The sequence below is a fragment of the Castor canadensis genome, chromosome 6 (genome assembly GCF_047511655.1).
Source record: "Castor canadensis chromosome 6, mCasCan1.hap1v2, whole genome shotgun sequence".
NCBI classification, from domain to species: domain Eukaryota; kingdom Metazoa; phylum Chordata; class Mammalia; order Rodentia; family Castoridae; genus Castor; species Castor canadensis.
This window is the reverse complement of record NC_133391.1, coordinates 26,701,365-26,722,715: the sequence shown is the minus strand read 5'-3', so window position 1 is coordinate 26,722,715 and position 21,351 is coordinate 26,701,365. Positions and strand designations below refer to the sequence as shown.

Below are 21,351 nucleotides of genomic sequence, written 5' to 3'. Positions count from 1 at the left end.
AACAGTTTTCTGACTACACAGCATTTTTATTACCTGGCTCCTGCTTTCTGTGATGTTTTTATTCCTTGCTCTGCACTAGCCACAGTGGTCTCATTTCTGTCACAAGCCCTTTTCACTTGCTCTTTATGCCACTTGGTTTACTTTTTACCTACTGTACAGCTACCCTTTATGATTCAGTTCTCAAGTCCTTCAGTATCCTTTCTCTTGTCACTTGCTCTTTTACCCTATTTAGTGCTAGCACAGATGGAATTACTTTGTATGTTTTCATCTTCACCAATTTTACTCTTTTTGCCTAGAAAGGTGGCTGGTATGTTGTAAGTGCTCAATAGTTGCTTAAAAAAAAAAAAATCACCACATTAACACCAAATCAGATCAGACCAGAATGACTGTTTTCTAATTGTTCCACATGCATGTGGCACACCATCAACTCCACTGAAGAGTTGAATGGGACAGGAACTCATAGCCCTTGCCTGTCCAGTGACCCATGTATGGCTTCTGCTGATGAGAGACTTTGGCCCTCAGGACGGGCCTAGTGCAGCTCATCTGATAATCTCTGTCCATGGTGCTTCCAGTTCCATTCTCCCTCTGTGGCCTCCTCTAGGATATACTGTCCAATAAGTCATGGTATCCTAACTTACTGGCTAATTTTCATAATTTACTTTCCTGGGAATCATTTCTTAGTTTTAGTGTCCTCCAGAGATTTCTTCCAGGAAACCAGGATGGGATGTAGTCAGTCAATTCTTTGGAGCATATTTCATGCCAGTAAACAAGGTTATACATTTTTTTAACAGTTACAAATTAGTAAAGATGTTCCATGTTGTGTAATAACTGATAGGTTATCTTTTTAGTTGTTCAGGTTCAGTGGAAGTTTTAGTCACCTTTTCTTCTTTGAGACCAAGGTTGAAAAAAATTAATGTAATTTTTCAGAAGACAGCAACAAAAAGAGACATCAAGAATGGAGATTGTCCTGCTGTAACAAAATACCCGAGGGTGGGTCATTACAAATAACAAACTTGTTTTCTCACGTTGTGGAGGCTAAGTCCAAGATGGAATTGGTTTTCTGGATAAGGGCTGCATCCTCCAGAGGAGAGGAACAGTGTCATCACATGGTTGAAGGGGGGAAGAACAAGATCACTTAACCTTTTTTATAGGGGCCTTAATTCCATTCTCAAGGCAGGAGCCCTCATGGTCTAATCACCTCTTAATGAAAACATTTTACTACTGTCACATTGGTAAGACTAGCATTTTGGAGAGGATATATTCAAACTATAGGATACACCAAGAAGAAGTATTTCTCTAGTAGGTCCCTTGCTTATGTTTTGGCACCTGGGAGATTAATATTTTAAAACAAAAAGTGATTCCTTTTGCATTACCATATAAAATACCTTGTGTGTTGGTGTCTCACAGTAAGGGGTTACCTGAACAAAAACTACACTCTCAGAGACTTAGCTTTTGTTTGCTCTCTATAGGAATGCACATTTATCAGTATGACAGTGTCACCTAAACACTTAAGACCAATAAAATTCCTGTAACAGGTTTATCTAGAAACAGCCTAAGTTTGCATCTAAGTGATAGCTGATCTCATAATACTTCTTAGGGGGAATCACTTCAGTGGTAGAAAGGAGCTTGGTTGAGGAGAAAATGATTGATTTTAGTTTAAGGATGAGTTTGGAAGTAATAGGATGTACCTTATGTCAGTTTGTGTTAAATTATCTTTTACTATTCCATATTTTCCAGTAACCCAATGAGTTGGTAATATCCACTCTTTATATGTGGGAAATCTGAATTTTAGAAAGGTTAAATGGCTAATAAGTTTGACTGCCTGAGATTTAAGCTATTCTTTTGCACTTACAGACCAATCTCTCTAAGCCTCAGCTTCTTTACCTGTACAAGAAGATAACAGTTTTCACCCATAGACTATTAGAAGAAATATCTCCTAAATTTATTTTTTGAAATATCAAATAATATAAAATGATTAACTCATAGGAAGCACCTAATATTGCTAGCATTATATAGTCTGTCAATAATTCTTAGACTTTAGGATTTCATGGCCAACAGATCTTTTTAAAAAGAAGAAAGGCAAGTTAGAATGGTCTTTTCTTGCCAAGTGTGCCTATTAAAATAGAAAAAAATTAGCATCATCTTCATCAAAGAAAGAACATTTAAAAAAATCCAAATTGGTGGTTAACATCAGTCTCAGGATGAAGGACTTTTTTTTTAAATGGAATAAATCTATCTTCGTGAGTCAATATATACAGTCTCAGAATAAAGAACGTTTTCACTTGGAATAAATTTAGCTTCATGAAAGAGTCAATATATACGCTATTTTTCTTATTTTACCAAAACCATAGAATTGATACTGTATCAAATGAAATTGGACTGGATAAAAGGATAGATTATACCTGCACACACACACACACACACACACACACACCCTAGATTTTTTTTATATACAGTGCAATCTAAATTCCTTCACTGCAAATATTCATAGCCTAGTGTGTGTCAATTACCCTTCTAGACCCTGTGGAACTTAAAATGTAGATTAATTCTATCTCCAAAGCAGGTAGATTTCTTAGAAGTTTTAAGATAAATGTATTACACATTCCAGAGTTTTCATTTTAGTGGTAGAGGAATGTGGGTGGGAAAACAATTTACCTAGCAACTTCATATTAAAAAATCCATAAACAGGAGTGGCATGCAAAATACATGTGAATAAAACATCCTTAATCCTTTAAAGGCATTTACTTAAAAAGAAATCCTTAATACTTTAAAGACAAATGTCCTTTACTTAAAAAAAATTTTTTTTGGCGGTTCTAAGGTTTGAGCTCGATCCTGCAGTTGTGCTCATACCACTGGAGCCATGCCAAGAGCCCTTTCTGCTTTGGTTATTTTTCCCATATGGTCATGTATTTGCCCAGACTGACCTGGACCCCATACTCCTACCTCCAGCAGGGATTACAAATGTGTTGCACAGCGCCCGGCTTAATGTAAGCATTTTTAAACGGCTTTGGCGCGTTACTTTCGGGCGCTAGTAGAACTCCAGTGCCGCACCTTGAATGGGGAGAAGTTGGCAGCACATCCCCTAGAGGTCCGGGCTACGTGGAAACCGCCAGGGACTCAGTGGCGGGAGGGGCGAGGGAGGGGCGTGGCTAGCGCGGCGTGTCAGGGGCGTGGCGGAGTGGCCCCGGCGGGGGGCGGGGCGAGCGCGGCGCGCGCGGCCGGAAGGAGGAAGTCCTGACGCGCCATGGCCGCGCACAATCCGGGTACCGAGTTCGGTAAGGGCTCGCGGTCGTCCTCCCCTTCTGTCCCGTGTCCCCACCGCGTGCTGGGCTGCGGGTCCCGGGCTCGCGAAAGACCCTGAGGCAGGCCGGAGCTGGGGCTTCCCCGTGGCGCGCGCTAACTCCTCTCGAGAGGCGGAAGGCGCAGCCAGCTTCATTGCTTGCTTGCTTCTGTGCGCTCACTTTCTCGATCTCTGGTTGCAAACACCACAAAACCCGAGGCAAAACTGGCTAAAAACCTTCCCTCCCCCGTTAATAACATACTTGTGCCATTTAAGGCTGGATTTCCGTAGATACTTGTAACCCAACTATGTCCCCAAAGTGGCCGTGCTGCTGGACAAGTTGTGGCTCTGTGCAAAAAGTGTAACATTGCAGATTCTGTGTGATTTTTAGATTTTTCAGCTTGTTAGTAGTTCAGATATTACTGGTAAGGAACCTTCAGATTTCTCAAGATGTAAGAATTTTTAGTTAAGACGTAGCAAAACTACGACATAGCCCAAAGTTAACGGCTTCAGAATTACGTTTGTCTTTATGTCCTGAATCTTTAACTTCATAGCTCTGTAATTTGGGACAAGGTCCTTGCGCACTCTGTGGTGACCTTCAGCAGGAAAATAGTTATTACACAGGTGCTTCCCGCATAAGGTGGTTTGGGGATTAAGTGAGAGGCTACATGTTTGATCCATTGTGGGTCCCTCCTAAATATTCAGTAAGTGTTTATATTAATGTGCAGAAGATTCTGGTTTTAGGGGCTAATTTTGAGAAAACTAGCAGTCATGTGAAACACACACTGTTATTTTTTCCCCTTTAAATGTGACTGTTCTAATTAAACACTCTAGACTTGAGCTGTTGGAATTTTTGCTGAATGGTTAGAAAGTTTGTTTTGACAGTTTCCTCACCAAGTCATTCTATTTTGGTCATTGCCCTCTAGCAAATTATTATTATTATTATTATTATTATTATTTGGTTTTTAAAATAACCTTTATTAAGTTAACATGTGCATTACAGGAAACAAACACATGAAGCAAAGAACAAAATCACCCATAGCCACAAGCAGTACAGTTGAACTGTCCTAAATCCTGTGTACACATAACGATCCATTTTAGGTAACTCCCTCTAGCAAATTATATTTTAAACTGGAGTTTTATCTCTGGAACACAAACTTTAGCAATAAATGAGTATACCCTAGATTGGAGGATCATTGAAGATGGCTGGTAGGGAATACAGTTGGGGTGTTGACCTTACCCTGTTGTTTCCAGGGATGTAACTATGCACATTGGATATATCATAATTATTCACAAACCTAAAAGTTTTAAACTTTTTTCTTCCCCCACACCCCAACGGGGTCTTGTATTATCTAGAAAATACAGTTAGCACAAAAAAAGATTATAGAATCCAGTCATTGTTACTTGTTTTAGTGTACTATATATATTTCTAGTTCATAAACTGTTTTTTCCCTGGTACTGGGGATCCAACCCAAGACCTTACACATGCTAGGCAAATGCTGTACCACTGAGCTACACATTCAGGTTAGTTCGTGGACTTTTTTTTTTAAATAGATTTCTCGTGAGACTAAACCTGATCGTTATGATAAAACCCTGCAAAAGCAAAGTTCTTTTGGCATGACATTTGGACATGTGTGAGAGGTTTTCCAAATAGGAATTGAACCCTCTACTTTCAGTGTTAGGAGATGGGGCCCAGCATTCTGAGACTTCTCAACTCCTGACTGGTTCTGGAGCACACATGAGAAAGAAAGGCCTTTGTGCATGTAATACTCTGTGTAGAGAAATATTTTATTTACCATGTAGTAGGGAAGAAAACAGTATTTTTATTCAATTATAATATTTATTATGATGGGATTTTTATCCGTTCATGAAGTTTTGACTATTAGCCAACATAAACATTTTTTTGGGTATACTTTTTGTTTTTTAAACTTTGAAAAATATCTCAAACTTTTAGGAAAGTTTTGAGTGCAGTACAAAGAAAATTTCCCAGGTTGGAAGTGTGGTGTGGTTCAAGTGGTAGGGTGCCTGCCTAATAGATGAAGGGCCCTGAGAACCATTTGAAGCCATTTGAAGAAAATGGGTGACTGACATCATGCCCACCACCCCTGGATACTTTAGTGTGTCTACACGTGGGGAATTTTCCTCAGTAGCTGCACCACTGTGTTGTCAAAATGAGAACAGTAGCCTTGACACCTCACTGCTGCCTAATCCACAGGGTTGACATTTACCAGTTGCCCAAATAATGTCCTTTACTTCAGAAAGATTCATTTCAGAATCACACATTGCCTTTAGTTGTCATGTCTCTTTAGACTTCTGTTCTAGAATAATTGCTCGGTCTTTCATTAACTTGCAGTCTTTATACTTTTGCAACATACAGGCCAGTGATTTCATAGAATGTTCCTCAGCTTCTATTGACATATTTTTTCATGGTTAGACGTAACTTGTAGCTTTGTCTTTGGTATGAATGCCACAGGAATGTTACTGTATTCTCATTGCATCTGTTGATAGCTTATGATTTTGATTTGTCTCATTTGTTGATATTTTGATCATTCAATTAAAATGGTGCCTGTCAGGCATCTTTACTATAAACTTACTTATTAACCTTTGCGGATTTAATATGTACTTTGAAACTACTTAAGTGTTCCTATTCTTGGCAAACTTTCAATTTACTTGTTTACTTATTTGTGTTAGTATGTATTTGAGGTTTCCAGTTTGCCCAAATGAGTTATAATTGTTACTTCTTCAGGTTTTGCTAACAGTAGCCCCTTCAAGCCGGTTTCTCTTTTCTACATGCTTCTTCCTCCAATAATCTAAAAAAATATTTCTATACTGTCTGATTCAACAAGGCATTTCTGGTGTATCTTATAATTTTGCTGTCCCTGCGCAGGAGTCAGCCTGTTCTTCAAGGAGCATTTTTTCCTCATGACATTTAGAATCCAAGATTTGAGCACTGGGTGTGCTCATGGGTGCCTAGAATGTCTCTGTTCCTAATCCCTTTCATTGTGCACACACGTACACTTCTATATCTATCTATCTGTATCTCACTATACGTGGAAAGTAAGGGTCCACACTGATACCTCCAGCCCTCCTTACAGCACAGGGTATATTTTCATAGTTGAAAGACTCTATGTGGGGGGCCCTACTTCCCTGACCCCCAGTAAATGTTTCTTCTCAACTTTCTTAGGGTTTGACCCCTAAGTTGAGCAGCTCTCCCATGAGGGCGCCTTCCCCATCTTGCCTGTGCTCCAGTTCCCTGCAGCAGGCTCCAGCTTCCTTGGGATATGTCCATTACCCTTGTAGTTGTCATGTGCCCCCCCCCCCCCCCCCCCGGGCCAGGCTGCCTCTCAATGGAGACAACCCCCCCCCCATATCCCGCTTGTGCTTCTGCAGCTCTCCATGTCTGCCTACCATTTGTGCAGATTTTTTCCTCATGCCTGGACTCTGGGTGACCCCCTGCGTCACCAAACAGGTACCTGTTTGGGCGGGCATCCCCTACTCTGGATATTGGGTTGCCCATCCAAATGGGTGGGTCCAAATACCTATCTCGTTTACTCCTCCCCATCTCTGCCCCAGTGGTTAATGACAGTAGTTTAGAAAGAAAAAGAGAAGGGGAAGGGGACCAGAGTGCATTTTTAACTTATTTTTGTACTCCACATAAGAATATCATGTGGAGTGCGTGCTCTTCTGGCATGTGTACTTGCTGCTCATGGTAATGGTTACCAAGGGAGCCTGACCTGGACTCCGCTGTTGCAGATCATGCACCATGACAAGATGAACACCAGAACGTAGTGGACAGGTAAAGATAAATTCACAGGCAGTCCAGGGGAGATGGTTTTGAAAAGGGTGTTTCTGATGGAATAGTGTCTACAAAGACATTGAGCAAAAACAGCCTGATGCGTTTCATTAAACACAGGAACCCAATTTTCAGATCTCCTTTTCCTTGTCCTAGTCATTTTCCTTTTCCTTCCCTTCTCTTTCCTTCCCCTCTCCTCATCTTCTCCTTTCCCCTTCCTCTTTCCCTTTTCCTTCCTTTCCTTTCTTCTTTTCTCCTTTTTGTTTTCTTCTTTTGGTGGTACTGGGGTTTGAACTCAGAGCCTTCTACTTGCTAGGCAGGTGCTCTACTACTCAAGCCACATCCTTTTTTTTTTTTTTTTTCTTTAGTAATTGTTTTGATAGGGTCTTGTGTTCCACCCCTCCCCCTCAACCCTGGTATGTCCTTGGATCGCTATCCTCCTGTCTATGTCTCCTTGTAGCTGGGATGACAGATACGCACCACCACGCCCAGCTTGTTTGTTGAGATGGGTCTTCCCAACTTTTTTCCTGGGCTGGACTCAAACTGTTTTCCTCTCAATATCTGTCTTTTGAGTACCTAGGATTACAAGTATGCTCCATTACGCCAAGCCCCAATTTTCAGATTTGTAGTGCAGTCTTCTCATTATACTGTAATGGGTAAGAGTAATATTTTAGTGAAAAAAAAGAACGATATTCTCTGTATGAAATACAGAGCCAATGTGGTGATTCTATACATTTTTAGATTTTAAATGGAGCCTCCTTTTATGAATGCTTACTTTTATTCTGCCTTTGTATCTTTTACCTTATGCTTGTAAGCATAAATGATAAAGCTGTTTTTTATTCTTCTGATACTGTTTTGATGAATAAAGTAACAATTTGAGTTTGTTGTATAATTCAATAATTAAAAGTCCTCTGGTACCTGCTAAGTTAAAAAAAAATTTTTTTAAAGCATCTCAGCCCTGTGGACTTTAATTATTTGGAAGGAAGACAAACTTCAAGCACTCATTGAAAATGGGATGCCTCTGCCAGGAGAGAAAGACTGGTAAATGAGACAGCGACAGAGCCCTGGAGGATGCGATTTAAACATGTCACTAGAAATTGTTTAAGTGGAGAGTTCTGGCCCTTTTAAAACACTGTCTGTCACTTGAGGATTGGGTCACCTTGAAATGTGTTCATCTTTGAGTTAAAGGCATAAAAAGACACTTTGAAATTTTCAGTCAACTTTGGCGTGTGTCGTGTGTGTCTGTGGATGTACCTCTCCTCCACCTGCCTCAGCTGCAGCAGTCAGTTCCCTGGAAACTAAAGTGGTTGCAAAAGAAGGATAAATGTTTAATCTCAGCTCCAGCAAACTCTACAGATTTTTAAAATGTTGAGACACTCGGGTGGCAAGTTCTGGCTCTCTTTGCATAGTCAAGCCTTCCTTCCCCAAAGCATTGCCTGAGATAAAAGTAGCTACCGGTAATTACTTCTTAAAAAGATGGCACTCAATTGGTACTGAGTTTCTTTTAGAATGTAATTAATGATGTTAAGATTGTGGTCTTCACTCTGGAAAAATATCCAGATTAATTGCTCATAACCCTGAATCCAATATGCTTTTCAATGGAACACACTTTTGTCCACACAAGATGTGCGTGTGTGTGTGTGTATGAGAGAGACAGTAAGTACAATTTCATTCAAATTTCTACAGTTTGACTTGAACTAGGAATCTGGCATGCCTAAACTATAGTGAGTCCTTATCTTTGATGTAGAAATCCTTGAATAAAGATTATTACTTAAAATATTTCAAATACTGTAAGAAAATTTTAAGAGTGCCCATATGTATAAGGCTAACTTTAAAAAAAAGTGTATCACAGAATTTCTTAGAAGGAAGCCATTTTAGCTTTCAGCCCAACATCCAGTGTTATAAGTGAGTAAACTGAGACCTGGGAAGTTAAACTGTGGTCTCATGGCTGCCTAGAGACCCTCGGGAGCCAAGCTCAGGCTCTGTGATTCATCTCAGTACATGCATCTGCTAGCTGTCTGCTCCTGGTATCAGTCACCCGAGATGCTGATTAAAAATGCAGCTTCCTGAGCCCCCAGATGGCTTTGATGTTCTGCATTGTAGGGAGAACGCCAGGAATCTGCTTGTCCATAAGCTCCCAGATGAGCACTGCATGTTCAGAGCCCACAGTAATTTGTGGAGTAGACCCAGATGAATGAGAGACTCCCATCTTTACTTAGTATTATTTTTTGGCCAATCTTGTCACTCTTCCCTTTCTCTTAATATCTTTATATATGATATAATTTTGTATTTGATAAGCAAAGTTTTTAGAGGCAAATATGGGGAGAAGTTAGCCTGAAGTAAGTAAAGAAATGCAATAAAATGAATGTGAAGGCATGTCAGAAAACTCAGGAAGGTGAGGTAGTAGAAGTGCGTCTGTGTGAGGGGTACATAGTGTCTTTTATTCATATGATGCCAGTGGCTGGTGGGAAAATATGGTCAGTGTTTTAATGATGATTTTGGAAATTGACATGACAGGATGGTTTCTGTAGTCTCTGAGACTGGAGGGAGAACTGTTAAAGATCTCCCACTAGCTGAAGATGTGAGATTGTCTATTTGGTGGAAAAAATTTTCATTTTCCTTGGTGAGTATGAGTTGTGTTTGTATTGTGGATTTGGAGGGAGAGAAGGTTGTCACAGTCCTCATTGTATGTGGTAAAGGAGCTCAAGCTCTTGTAAGGGACTTTTTTCCCTGTTAGTATGTATGAAGATACTTAAGTGCTTAATTTTCCAAAGAAGAAATTTATTTTAGTTTTGTATTTTTATTATTTTGTTCCCCTCGCCCTTTCAAAAAAATTTTGACTCCTGAGGCAGGAAGATCCAGAGTTCAAGGCCAAGCTAGGCTACATAGTGAGATCCTGTCTCAAAAAAAAAAACAAAAAACCCAGGAGTAGGGATGGTGGCAATGCAGACCTGGCAAAGAGAAGCCACAAAGTGCTTAAGTGTCATCTCCTATCATCTTAAAAAGAGTGAGTATAATACAATGAGATGTGTTGAGAAAAATACCACATTCATGTAACTTTTCTTACAGCTTGTTATAATTGTTCCTTTTATTATTTTGTTTTTTATCTTCAGTTTTTATGTTAAGAGATCATCTGCATTTTTGTAATGAACTTAAAAATGTACACATTTGATCAGAATTGTTTATTATTTAGCAAATGAAGCATTAAATGATAACAGTTTTTACTCCCAAACTTTAACATTGTATTCATTATATTTGAAGTTATTTAGCTTTCTCATGGAGAAAAAGAAACCCAGGCATAAACCTTTACATTATCTGCCTGCTAGGCCTGTAGCACAATTTTAATAATATTGTTTTTACTGATACTTGAGCCATTGCTAAGAAGTGGACAGAGAAATAGTCAACAAGTCCAGTCCTATAAGACAGGAATTTTGGTCTTTGATCCACTGCTCAATCATTTCAAGATCTGATTTATATTACCCTGTAGCTCTTCTGGTTTATTACTGGGCAGCTGATGGCACAATTTCTTCTTTGTAGGATGCTGTGGCTTATTCATAAAGAACTTGAAAAATTCTTACGCTGAATATTATCTTCTTATTACAACCCCTTGGTTCAAGTCTTTTTGTTCAGTATGCTGTTATCTGTTCTCAATACGGAAACCACATGAAACCAGAATGTGAGGAAGAAATCATGCCCATGGTGATCAACAGTAACACCGCCTTCTCTCATCTGTTCTTTAACTCATCAACTACTCTTCTCTCAAATGGGATAATCATACTCTTCATCATACTCACCACATAACTCCCCTTCTCTAGCTAAATCACCCACAAGAAATGTACTTCAATCTTGATCTTGCTGCAAGTTCTTTGCCTAGTGTAGTTTTTTGAACCCCTGATATATCAGTGAGCAGAATGTTGGATGCTGCATAGTCCTCACTGTGATGACTCCTAGTCATCACACTTGTGTTGACTAGTGTTCAGCTCACATGCCTACTGTTCTTAATCTCCTACTGTGCTTAATTTCTGAGTTAAACTTCATCATAGGGATGTATGTATACATACGCAAAAGCACAGTATCTGTTTCAATACCGTGCTAGGTTTCAGGTCAGGCATCCCAGAATAAGGGGGAACTATTGTACTTTTAGCTGATGAGTCAGGAGTTAATAAATACAATGTTGACTCATCAATCATTTCAAATAGGGCATCTGTATATCCTGAAGATGGGCCAATTTGCATTCCTTGACAGGAAATAATGCAGTGTGCTTCTCAGTGATACTTAATTAGAGGAAAGGAAGGGCCTCTAAAGTAGGTTCCCCAACTTCTATTGCTTTTGAATCTTCAATAGAAAGAAAATAGTGTGAGCTCACAGTAGTTAGTTTGCATGTATGTGTTGAATGAGTGAGCTGGAGATTATAATGCAGGTTAAGTAACCTTATCCAAATACTTAGGAGATGAAGTGTTCTAGATTTTTTACTTTTATTTAATTTGGACTATTTGTATATACATCTCACTGTGTAGCCCAGGTTGGCCTCTCATTCACAGTCTTCCTGCCTCAGCTTCCCAAATGCTGGAATTATAGATATGAACCACCACACTCTGCTTTGGGACCATTTTAAGTAAAATATGTGTTACTTGAACATAAGTACTGCAATGCAGAGACAGTTGATCTCAAGACGGTAATAAAGTCAATAAAGTGGCTACTTAGTGACTAATGGGCAAGCATATACAGTGTGGACAAAGGGATTGATGTCTCAGGTGTGATTCACTGGGATGGTACAAGATTTTATTACGCTATTCAGAATGGCAAGAAATTTAAAACTTGTTTATTTCTGGAATTTTTCATTTAGTATTTTTGGATCTTGGTTGACTGAAGGTAACTGAAAGCATGGAATGTGAATTTGTGGATAGTGGGGTCTATATAGTACCATGGGAAACCTGAACTAGGCAAAGACCTAATAGGATTTTTTTTTCTTTCTTTTCTTTTCTTTTTTTCTGAGATGGGGCTTCACTCTGGTGCAGGCTGGCTCCCAATTCCTAGGCTCAAGTAATCCTCCTGCCTCAGCCTCTCAAGTAGCTATAGGCACATGACACTGCATTCACCTCTAATAGGGGTTTTATCAGTGAAAATGCGACTACAGATCTGTCTTCAGGACGAAGAAAGAATTGTAATTTTGGATTACAAATGAATGTTGTCTTTGACTAATATGTAGTATTACGCTCGTAATTACATAATACTCTGAAGTTGTGGGCTGCAGTGATTGCCATGTAGAATCCAGAAAATAAGCATTGGTGCTGATGATGCTGAAGAGTGTCTTAAAGAAAACTGGAGTTCTCTCTACGTCATAAAGTTGCATCATTTTAGTGCTTGAGAATAGTTAAGTTTCTTACTGGTAAAGGTGAAGTTAGGTGTCCTGTGGAATGAGTGTCAGAGAATCTGCACTTGGGCATGTATGTTTCCTTGAATGCATTCTTGTTCATCCGGGAAGGATACAGGATTGGGACCCAGGCACTTTGCTCCTAGTTCTGGTAGTATCTGGCCATTGACTTTGAACAGGGACTTCAGTGCACTGGCTGGTACTTTTCAAACACATGACATGAATATAACATACGTGCCACTTTGAGGGTGGAAGTTGATAATGGGGGAGGCTATGAATGTGTGTAGACAAGGGGACATGTAAGAAACCTCTGAACATTCCTCAGTTTTTCTGCAAATCTAAAACGGCTCTAAAAGTTGTCTTAAAAAGAAAATGAAACAAAACAAAAAACAGACATATGATCTCTGAGAATGCTTCCAGTTCTGAATTTCCTCAAGTGTTCTGATTATTATTTGAAGTACCATGCAGTGGAGTTGTAGGTCAGTGGTGTTTCCTAGGCTTGGAGTTTAGACCTTTCCCTTGGTCTCTGATCAGCACCATCCTCCCTGGCTTTGAAGACTGCAGTTAATATCCCCACCCCCCTTTTTTTTTGATTGAGTGTGACTGGACATAGTATATATTTTCCTTCTCTTTTAGATGGCTTATGAATGTGCACATTGACTTTTTAAGTCTTTATGAGAATAGAACCTCTGTTTTGTATTTATTCATGTGTATGACAGAGTACTGGTTATAGTCCTGATGTTTCTTCCATGAAAATATCTTGGTGGATTCATATCTTCCTCTTCTATTCCTAAATAAGCTCATTCTATCACACAGAAATGACAATGGTAGCATGGTGAGTGGTTTCTCTACCTCTGGGCCGTATTATTGACCCTAGGAAAATCCATATTAAACCTTTTTTTGGTGGTGTTTGTTCAAGTAGAACAAGTTATGTTTACCTTCTTAGATTTGCTTTTTTTGATTATTTGGTTCCTTTATAATATACTTCCATTTCACTTAAAGTAGATAATCTTACTTAGTAAGATAGATATAGTCTTTGTCTTCAAAGACTATATCAGAGGAAATAGTTGAGTTAATAGGGATAGCCAAATAATGTTGTGAGGAAGTACATGAATGAGGTTAACCAGATGGGAATTCTCAAGACTAGAAATATAAATGTCTGATAAATTCTGATAAAATTGTAAGTAAAATAATTAAGTTAATATGATTTTCACTTTGGAGATTATATATACAGCATTCTAGAAATAATTTGGGAATCATAGAGAGCTGTTTCCATTATAGCTCTGACAGTACTGTGTAACTTTGAACATGTCATTTAGTCTCTGAGCTTCATTTTCCTCAATCTGTAAAGTGCTCCTAATCCCCACCTTGCAGAATGAGTGTGACTATTATATGAGAAATGTAAGTCCCCTTAGTTTGATGAGTGATCAGCAAATGGTAGCCATTATTCAGTAATTCCAACTGCTCCTATATTGTCTTGGTGAAATAGTGGCTTTCATTATTTCACCTCCTCTTTGGTCTCTTCTGCTGGACTTTTCACCCCCCCAATCTTGTGAAGTACTTGGCTTTCTCTTATGGAACCTACTAATTCCAGCCATGTTTGTAATAGTGATGGCTTACTCTTCTTGAGGGCAGGAGCTGTGTTTGTTAGGCCTCTGTATCTCTCACATCATTCAGAATAGTATTTTCATGACATAGGTAATTTTTATTAGTATTAACTCAATGAACAAAACATTGCTGTTTTTTCTAGGAATTTATAGTGGCCTTTTAGCTGTGTGGCACACCAGGCCATACACTTTGCTCTGTTTTATTGCAAATTTTGGTCATTTTACCCATTTCCTGTTATTACCCCTTTCCTCCTCTCCGCCCCTGTACATCCACTTTACTCTTGGCAGAGCTTGGTCTTTGATCTTGTTCTTTGGGGCTGTTGCTTCCATTTGGAAGCCCGTGGACATTACCTCCTCTGCTATTGGAAATTATCTCTGGCCTTAGATGTTAACCTTAAGTCCCACCACTTTCATGAACCCTTTTCTTACTCCTTTTGTTTTGGTTGTGCTTGGAATTAAACCCAGGATCTTGGGCATGCTGGACAAGTAATTTACCACTAGCTACAGAGGTTTAAAAATGAGAAGCAACAACAACAACAACAAATTACTTTAAAGTACACCTGTTCCTATATTTGTCTTTTGGAGTGTGTGGTGGACATTTCAGAGGCAGGTAGTGAGAAGAACAGGAACCAGGGCCTGGCTCAGCCTGTTTGTACCCTTTGTCCTGAGTAATTGAGAGTCAACTGATGTCAGGAATAGCCCTTGGCAGGTAGGGAGAATTTTGTCTCTGAAACGCCAGCCTCTTGTTACATGCTTTCCCCACTAGGTATCTGAATTTCTTTTCTTAGAACAGAAAATTCAGTTCCCACTAAAGTGTGAAAGACTGATGCTATAAAAAGCTGTTTTTCCTGGAAAAGGAACCTTAATAGGTACCCAGGAATGACATTTTAATTGTGCAATTTAAAATATTTAACTACAGGTAGTATTGGGCTATAGGTGGTCTGTTTGCTGTCTCAGAAATCTTGCCCCTTTGGCTTCTGTTCACTCTGTTTTTTTGTACACCTGACCTTAAGGACTTTGTTCAGCTTTCTGGTTTTGCAGTTGTTAAATCCTGCCCTGCAGACAAGAGCAGGTTTCTCTGTGAGGGTCAAACATGACCCAACTCCTTTAGAGAGCTCACCTGATCATGTGACTTCCACACAGCTTGGGGTTCACCTGGGTCTCTGGAGCAGGCTGCAGGGAGCCTGTGTTCTTGCCATGCAGTGCAAGGGAGGATGCCACAGAATTATTGCTGCACTAACTCAAACTTCTGAGTGGGCACATCTAATGACTTTGCTTTTAGAGGAGAGGGGTGCTTTCTCATTTTTTGATGACTTGTCACAGAGCATCTGAACGCAGTGGGAAAAATCAGCTACCTTGTCAAAACCTGTGGCACAAAAGAACTTCTTGAGGAGAAATTGCTGGAGATCAGGTGCTGTGGGAAGCAGTGTTTTGAATCAGTGCCCAGCAGGTGGTGATTTCCACTCTAATTCTGCTTGGAACAGATATTCCAGGCAATGTTGGCAGTCACTGTGCTCCATAATGGAGTGAACGGGGGTTTGTTTGTTTGTTGTGGGAGACAGTATCCACTCAAGCCCTGTCTGCTTACAGTCAGAGGGTTTTAGTGCATGGTATGTGCCTGCTGTTGGAGGGGTACACCTACAGTCTAAGATCCTTCTGCCTATGCATGTGCTTAAATACATATTTAATCACAGATAAAGGCACTCCTGGAGAGCATGAAGCTGGTAGGTAGGAATATGGAGAGCATTTGACTTTTTCTGAAAATCAAAGGGTACTGAGAAACTGATATAAGACATATGGAATATGTATAGTAGCTACACAATAAATATATTTTCTTTCTTTGTCATTGCAAACAGCTCACTTCAGTTTCAAAGGATGACCTCTTATCCCAACTTGGGAATTTGATTATTTAGTTCAACACTGCCCACTTCTGTGAAGAAATATAAACATTGGAGCGGTTACTCTTTTTTTTTTGTATGTGTGTGTTTGTGGTACTGAGGTTTGAACTTAGGGCCTCACACTTGCTAGGCAGGTGCTTTACCACTTGCTTAATTAAAATTAAATGTAGCCCCTTTTAGGAAAGGAGATTGGACTTTGAAGTCAGATGAATTCAAATCCTAATTCTTTTTTTTTTTGCAGTACTGGTGTTTGAACTCAGGGCCTACACCTTAAGCCACTCCACCAGCCATTTTTGTGAAGGTTTTTTTGACAAAGGGTCTCTTGAACTGTTTTCCCGGGCTGGCTTCAAACAACGATGCTCCTGATTTCTGCCTCTTCAGTAGCTAGGATTAGAGGCGTGAACCATGGGTGCCCGGCTCAAATCCTAATTTTCCTACCTATGATTTTTGAGTTTTTATATTAGAGTAGTTGTGAAGATTAAGTGTGGTATGTGTAGAACAACTGGCATGGTGACTGGAAGGTAGTAAGTCACAACAGGAACTACTTACCCTTTGCTTTACACAAAATATTGGAAAGTGCTGGCCTTAAAATTAAGGTAAAGAATAAGCAATATGGTGTTTGCTGACAGAAAATAGAACAGGGAGTTGGTGAGGGAGAAATTCAGAGGGTCTGGGGTCGTAGGCCCAGAGTATGCTGGGATGCAGTGGGAGTTGAAATTAGATGTGTATTCAATATGTTTACATGGATTTGCTTTCCTTCAATGGAAATGTGATTAAAAGTGGTTATCATTGGGTCTCCTGCCCTCCTCTGAGAAGTTATACATCCCAGGTTCTTTTATTTTTCTGGTACTTATCTTGATCAGCCACTTCAAAACTTAGTCAATATCCAGACAATAGTGTGTTAATTCAATAAGACTCATTCGTGACGTATTATAACCTTTAACATGAATAATCAGGGAGAAATGTGCATGCACAATTGGTTGAGAAGGACAATTTTGGGGGACCAAAATAGACATTGCTTCAAAATTCAAACATACACATTTTAATAAAAATGGAAGTGATTCTCAGTAGGTCATTTCAGAAATATTTGATGAAAAAGGAGGAATAATATAAAGTCACAGATGTTAGAAAATGAAAGTTAACACCTTCATAAAACATGTTATTCATAACTTATTATACCTTACCTTAGAGATAAAACTTAAAAGTAATTGGTCCTTGGAGACATAATGAATTACCTCACATCCATGGTAAATGTAATAGATTTTTCCTGAAGTGAGGTTTTCAGGGGATAGTATATGCTGATATTAGGACATTGAGTTGCTGGGCAGTTGGTAATAGGGGAATGAATAGGTTTCGGCAAAAGTAGGCACAGATATTATGTAATCTTTTATTTTTTATTCATTTATTCACATGTGCATACATTCTTTGGGTCATTTCTCTCCCCTGTGCCCTCCTCACTTCCAGGCAGAACCTGTTCTGCCCTTATCTCTAATTTTATTGAAGAGAAGACATAGCATAATAAGAAAGACAAAGCGTTTTTGCTAGTTGAGTTAAGGATAGCTATACAGAGAGATTCCTAGCAATGCTTCCATGTACAAATGTGTTACAACCTGAATTGATTCATCTCTAACTGATCTTTATGCTAGTTCCTGATCCCCTTTTCATGTTGGCCTCTGTCACTTTAAGGTTTCTGTATTAGTTCCTTTGCAGTGGGGACATCAAACACTTTCATGTTTTGCATTTTCTACCTATCTCCATACCTTCCATTTGTGCTCTCCCCTTGTCATGTCACCCAAGTGCAACAACATTGCAGTATTTGCCCTAGATCTAAAGTCTGCAAATGAGGGAGAACATGCGATTTTTGGTCTTCTGAGCCTGGCTAACCTCGCTGAGAATGATGTTCTTCAGTTCCACCCATTTAGTTGTGAATGATAAAATTTCATCTGTCTTCATGGCTGAGTAAAATTCCATTGTGTATAAATACCAAATTTTCTTACTCCATTTGTCAGTAGTGGGGCATCTTGGTTGTTTCCATAACTTGACTATTGTGAATAGTGCTGCAATAAACATGGGTGTGCAGGTGCCTCTGGAGTAACCTGTGTTGCATTCCTTTGGGTATATCCCCAGGAGTGGGATTGCTGGATCATATGGCAGATCTATGTTTAGATTTTTAAGAAGCCTCCAAATTTTTTTTCAGAGTGGTCACACTAGCTCGCATTCCCATCAGCAGTATACTAGGGTTCCTTTTTCTCCACATCCTCGCCAATACCTATTGTTGGCGGTGTTTTTGATGACGGCTATAGTAACAAGGGTGAGGTGGAATATTAGTGTGGTTTTGATTTGCATTTCCTTTATGGCTAGAGATGGTGAGCATTTTTTCATGTGTTTTTTGGCCATTTGAATTTCTTCTTTTAAGAAAGTTCTGTTTAGTTCAGTTATCCTTATTTTTATTGGTTCATTGATTTTGGGGGAGTTTAGTTGCTTAAGTTCGCTGTATATTCTGGTTATCAGTCCTTTGTCTGATGTGTAGCTGGCAAATATTTTCTCCCACTCTGTGGGTGGTCTCTTCAGTTTAGAGACCATTTCTTTTGTTGTGCAGAAGCTTTTTAATTTTATGAAGTCCCATTTGTCCATTCTTTCTCTTAGTTGCTGAGTTGCTGGGGTTCTACTGAGGAAGTCCTTGCCTATACCTATTGCTTCCAGAGTGTTTCCTGCTCCTTCCTATACTAACTTCAGAGTTTCAGGTCTGACATTAAGGTCCTTGATCCATTTTGAGTTGATTCTAATACAGGGTGATAAACATGGATCTAGTTTCAGTTTCTTGCAGACAGATACCACTTTTCCCAGCAACATTTGTTGAAGAGACTGTCTTTTCTCCATCATATATTTTTGGCACCTTTGTCAAAAATGAGGTGAGTATAGTTGTGTGGATTCATATCCGGGTTCTCTGTTCTGTTCCACTGGTCTTCATGTCTGTTTTTGTGCCAGTACCATGCTGTTTTTATTGCTATTGCTTTGTAATATATTTTGAAGTCGGGTATTGTGATACCTCCAGCATTGCTCTTTTTGCTGAGTATTGCCTTGGCTATTCATGGTCTCTTATGTTTCCAAATGAACTTTAGGGTAGATTTTTCAATCTCTGTGATGAATGTTGTTGGGATTTTGATGGGAATTGTATTAAACATGTAGATTGCTTTTGGTAGTATAGCCATTTTTACTATGTTGATTCTACCAATCCATGAGCAAGGGAGATCTTTCCATCTTCTGTAGTTTTCCTTGATCTCTTTCTTCAAGGGTTTGTAGTTCTCCTTATAGAGGTCATTCACATCCTTTGTTAAGTTTACTCCTAGGTATTTGATTTTTTTTTTTGAGGCTATTGTGAATAGAATTGTTTCCATATATTCCTTCTCTTTGTTCGTTGTTGGTGTATAGAAAAGCTAATGATTTTTCTAAGTTGATTTTGTATCCTGCCACTTTGCTATAGCTGTTTATGGTATCTAGGAGTTTTTGGGTAGAGTTTTTTGGGTCTTTAAGGTATAAGATCATATTGTCTGCAAATAGGGATATTTTGACAGTTTCTTTTACCTAATTGTATTCCTTTTATTTCTTCTTCTTGCCTAGTTGCTTTGGCTAGGAATTCCAGTACTATGTTGAATAGGAGTGGGGATATTGGGCACCCTTGTCTCAGTCCTTATTTTAGGGGAAATGGTTTTAGTTTTTCACCATTAAGTATGATGTTGGCTGTAGGTTTTTCATATATAGCCTTTACAATGTTTAGGTACATTCCTTCTATTCCTAGTTTTCTTAGAGCTTTTATCATTAAGTGGTGTGGGATCTTGTTGAAGGCTTTTTCTGAATCTGTTGAGATGATCAAGTGGTTTTTGTCTTTGCTTCTATTAATGTGCTGTATTACATTTATAGATTTGTGTATGTTGAACCACCCCTGCATTCCTGGGATGAAGCAGTCTTGGTCATGGTGGGTGATCTTTTTGATGTGTTGTTGGATTCAGTTTGCCATTATTTTATTGAGGATTTTTGCATCGATGTTCATTAAGGAAATTGGCCTGTAGTTCTCCTTTTTGGAGGTATCTTTGTCTGGTTTTGGGATGAGAGTAATATTGGCTTCATAAAATGGGTTAGGCAGTGTTCCTTCCCTTTCTATTTTATGGAACAGTTTAAGGAAGGTTGGTATTAGTTCTTCTTTAAACGTCTGATAGAACTCAGCAGGGAATCCATCAAGTCCTGGACTTTTCTTTTTTGGGAGACTCTTGACTGCTGCTTCAATTTCATTTTGTGTTATAGTTCTATTCAGGTGATTAGTATCCACTTGGTTCAGTTTTGGATGGTTGTAGGTATCTCGAAATCTGTCCATTTCTTCAAGATTTTCAAATTTATTAGAATACAGATTTTCAAAGTAGTCTCTGATGATTTCCTGGATTTCCATGGTGTGTGTTGTTATCTCCCCTCTTGCATTTCTGATTTTACTGGTTTTGGTTTTTTCTCTCCTCATTTTAGTCAGGTTTGCCAGAGGTCTGTCAATCTTATTTATTTTTTCAAAGAACTAGCTTTTTGTTTCATTGATTCTTTTTATGTTTTTTTTTTTGTTGTTGTTTCTATTTCATTGATTTCAGCCCTTTTATTATTTCTCTCCTTCTGCTTTTTTTGGGATTTGCTTGTTCTTGTTTTTCTAGGAGTTTGAGATGTAGCATTAGGTCATTGATTTGAGATCTTTCTGACCTTTTAATATATGCACTCATGACTATAAACTTTCCTCTTTGGACTGCCTTTGCTGTGTCTTGTAGGTTCTGGTAGGTTGTGTTTTCATTTTCATTAACTTCCAGAAACATTGTCATTTCCTTTTTTATTTCATCAATGACGCATTGATTATTGAACAATGTGTTGTTCAGCTTCCAGTTGTTTGCATGTTTTTTTACTGTTGTTTTTGTTGTTGATTTGTAGTTTTAATGTATTATGATCAGATAGAATGCATGGGATTATTTCTATTTTCTTATATTTGCTGAGCCTTGATTTTTGCCCTAAGGTTCAATCAATTTTGGAGAAGGTTCCATGAGCTACTGAGAAGAATGTATATTGTGTAGAAGTTAGATGAAATATTCTGTAGGCATCAGCTAGGTCCATTTGATCTATGATGTGATTTAGTTCTAGAATTTCTTTATTGATTTTTTGTTTGGATGACCTAGCTATTAGTGATGGGGGGTATTAAAGTCTCCCACTACCACTGTGTTGGAGTCTATACATGTTTTTAGGTCCTTTAGAGTATGTTTGATGAAACTGGGTGCATTGATGTTAGGTGCATATAGGTTGATAATTATTTCCTTTTGGTGTATTTCCCCTTTTATTAGTATGTAGTGTCCTTCTTTATCTTGTTTGACCAATGT

General features: G+C 38.9%; 1 protein-coding gene and 1 pseudogene across 1 annotated transcript in view; one reads left to right on the top strand and one right to left on the bottom strand.

Moving 5' to 3' along the window:
- The first annotated feature begins 3,160 nt into the window (after positions 1-3,160).
- Dera (deoxyribose-phosphate aldolase) overlaps positions 3,161-21,351 on the top strand; it is a 96,548-nt gene continuing 78,357 nt past the window's right edge. Inside the window, exon 1 of the mRNA XM_020180383.2 lies at positions 3,161-3,275. Coding sequence (XP_020035972.2) covers positions 3,245-3,275 — 31 coding nt within the window. The 5' untranslated portion in view covers positions 3,161-3,244. The remainder of the gene's footprint in view (positions 3,276-21,351) is intronic.
- Positions 10,451-11,028, bottom strand: LOC109697025 (adenylate kinase isoenzyme 6 pseudogene; annotated as a pseudogene).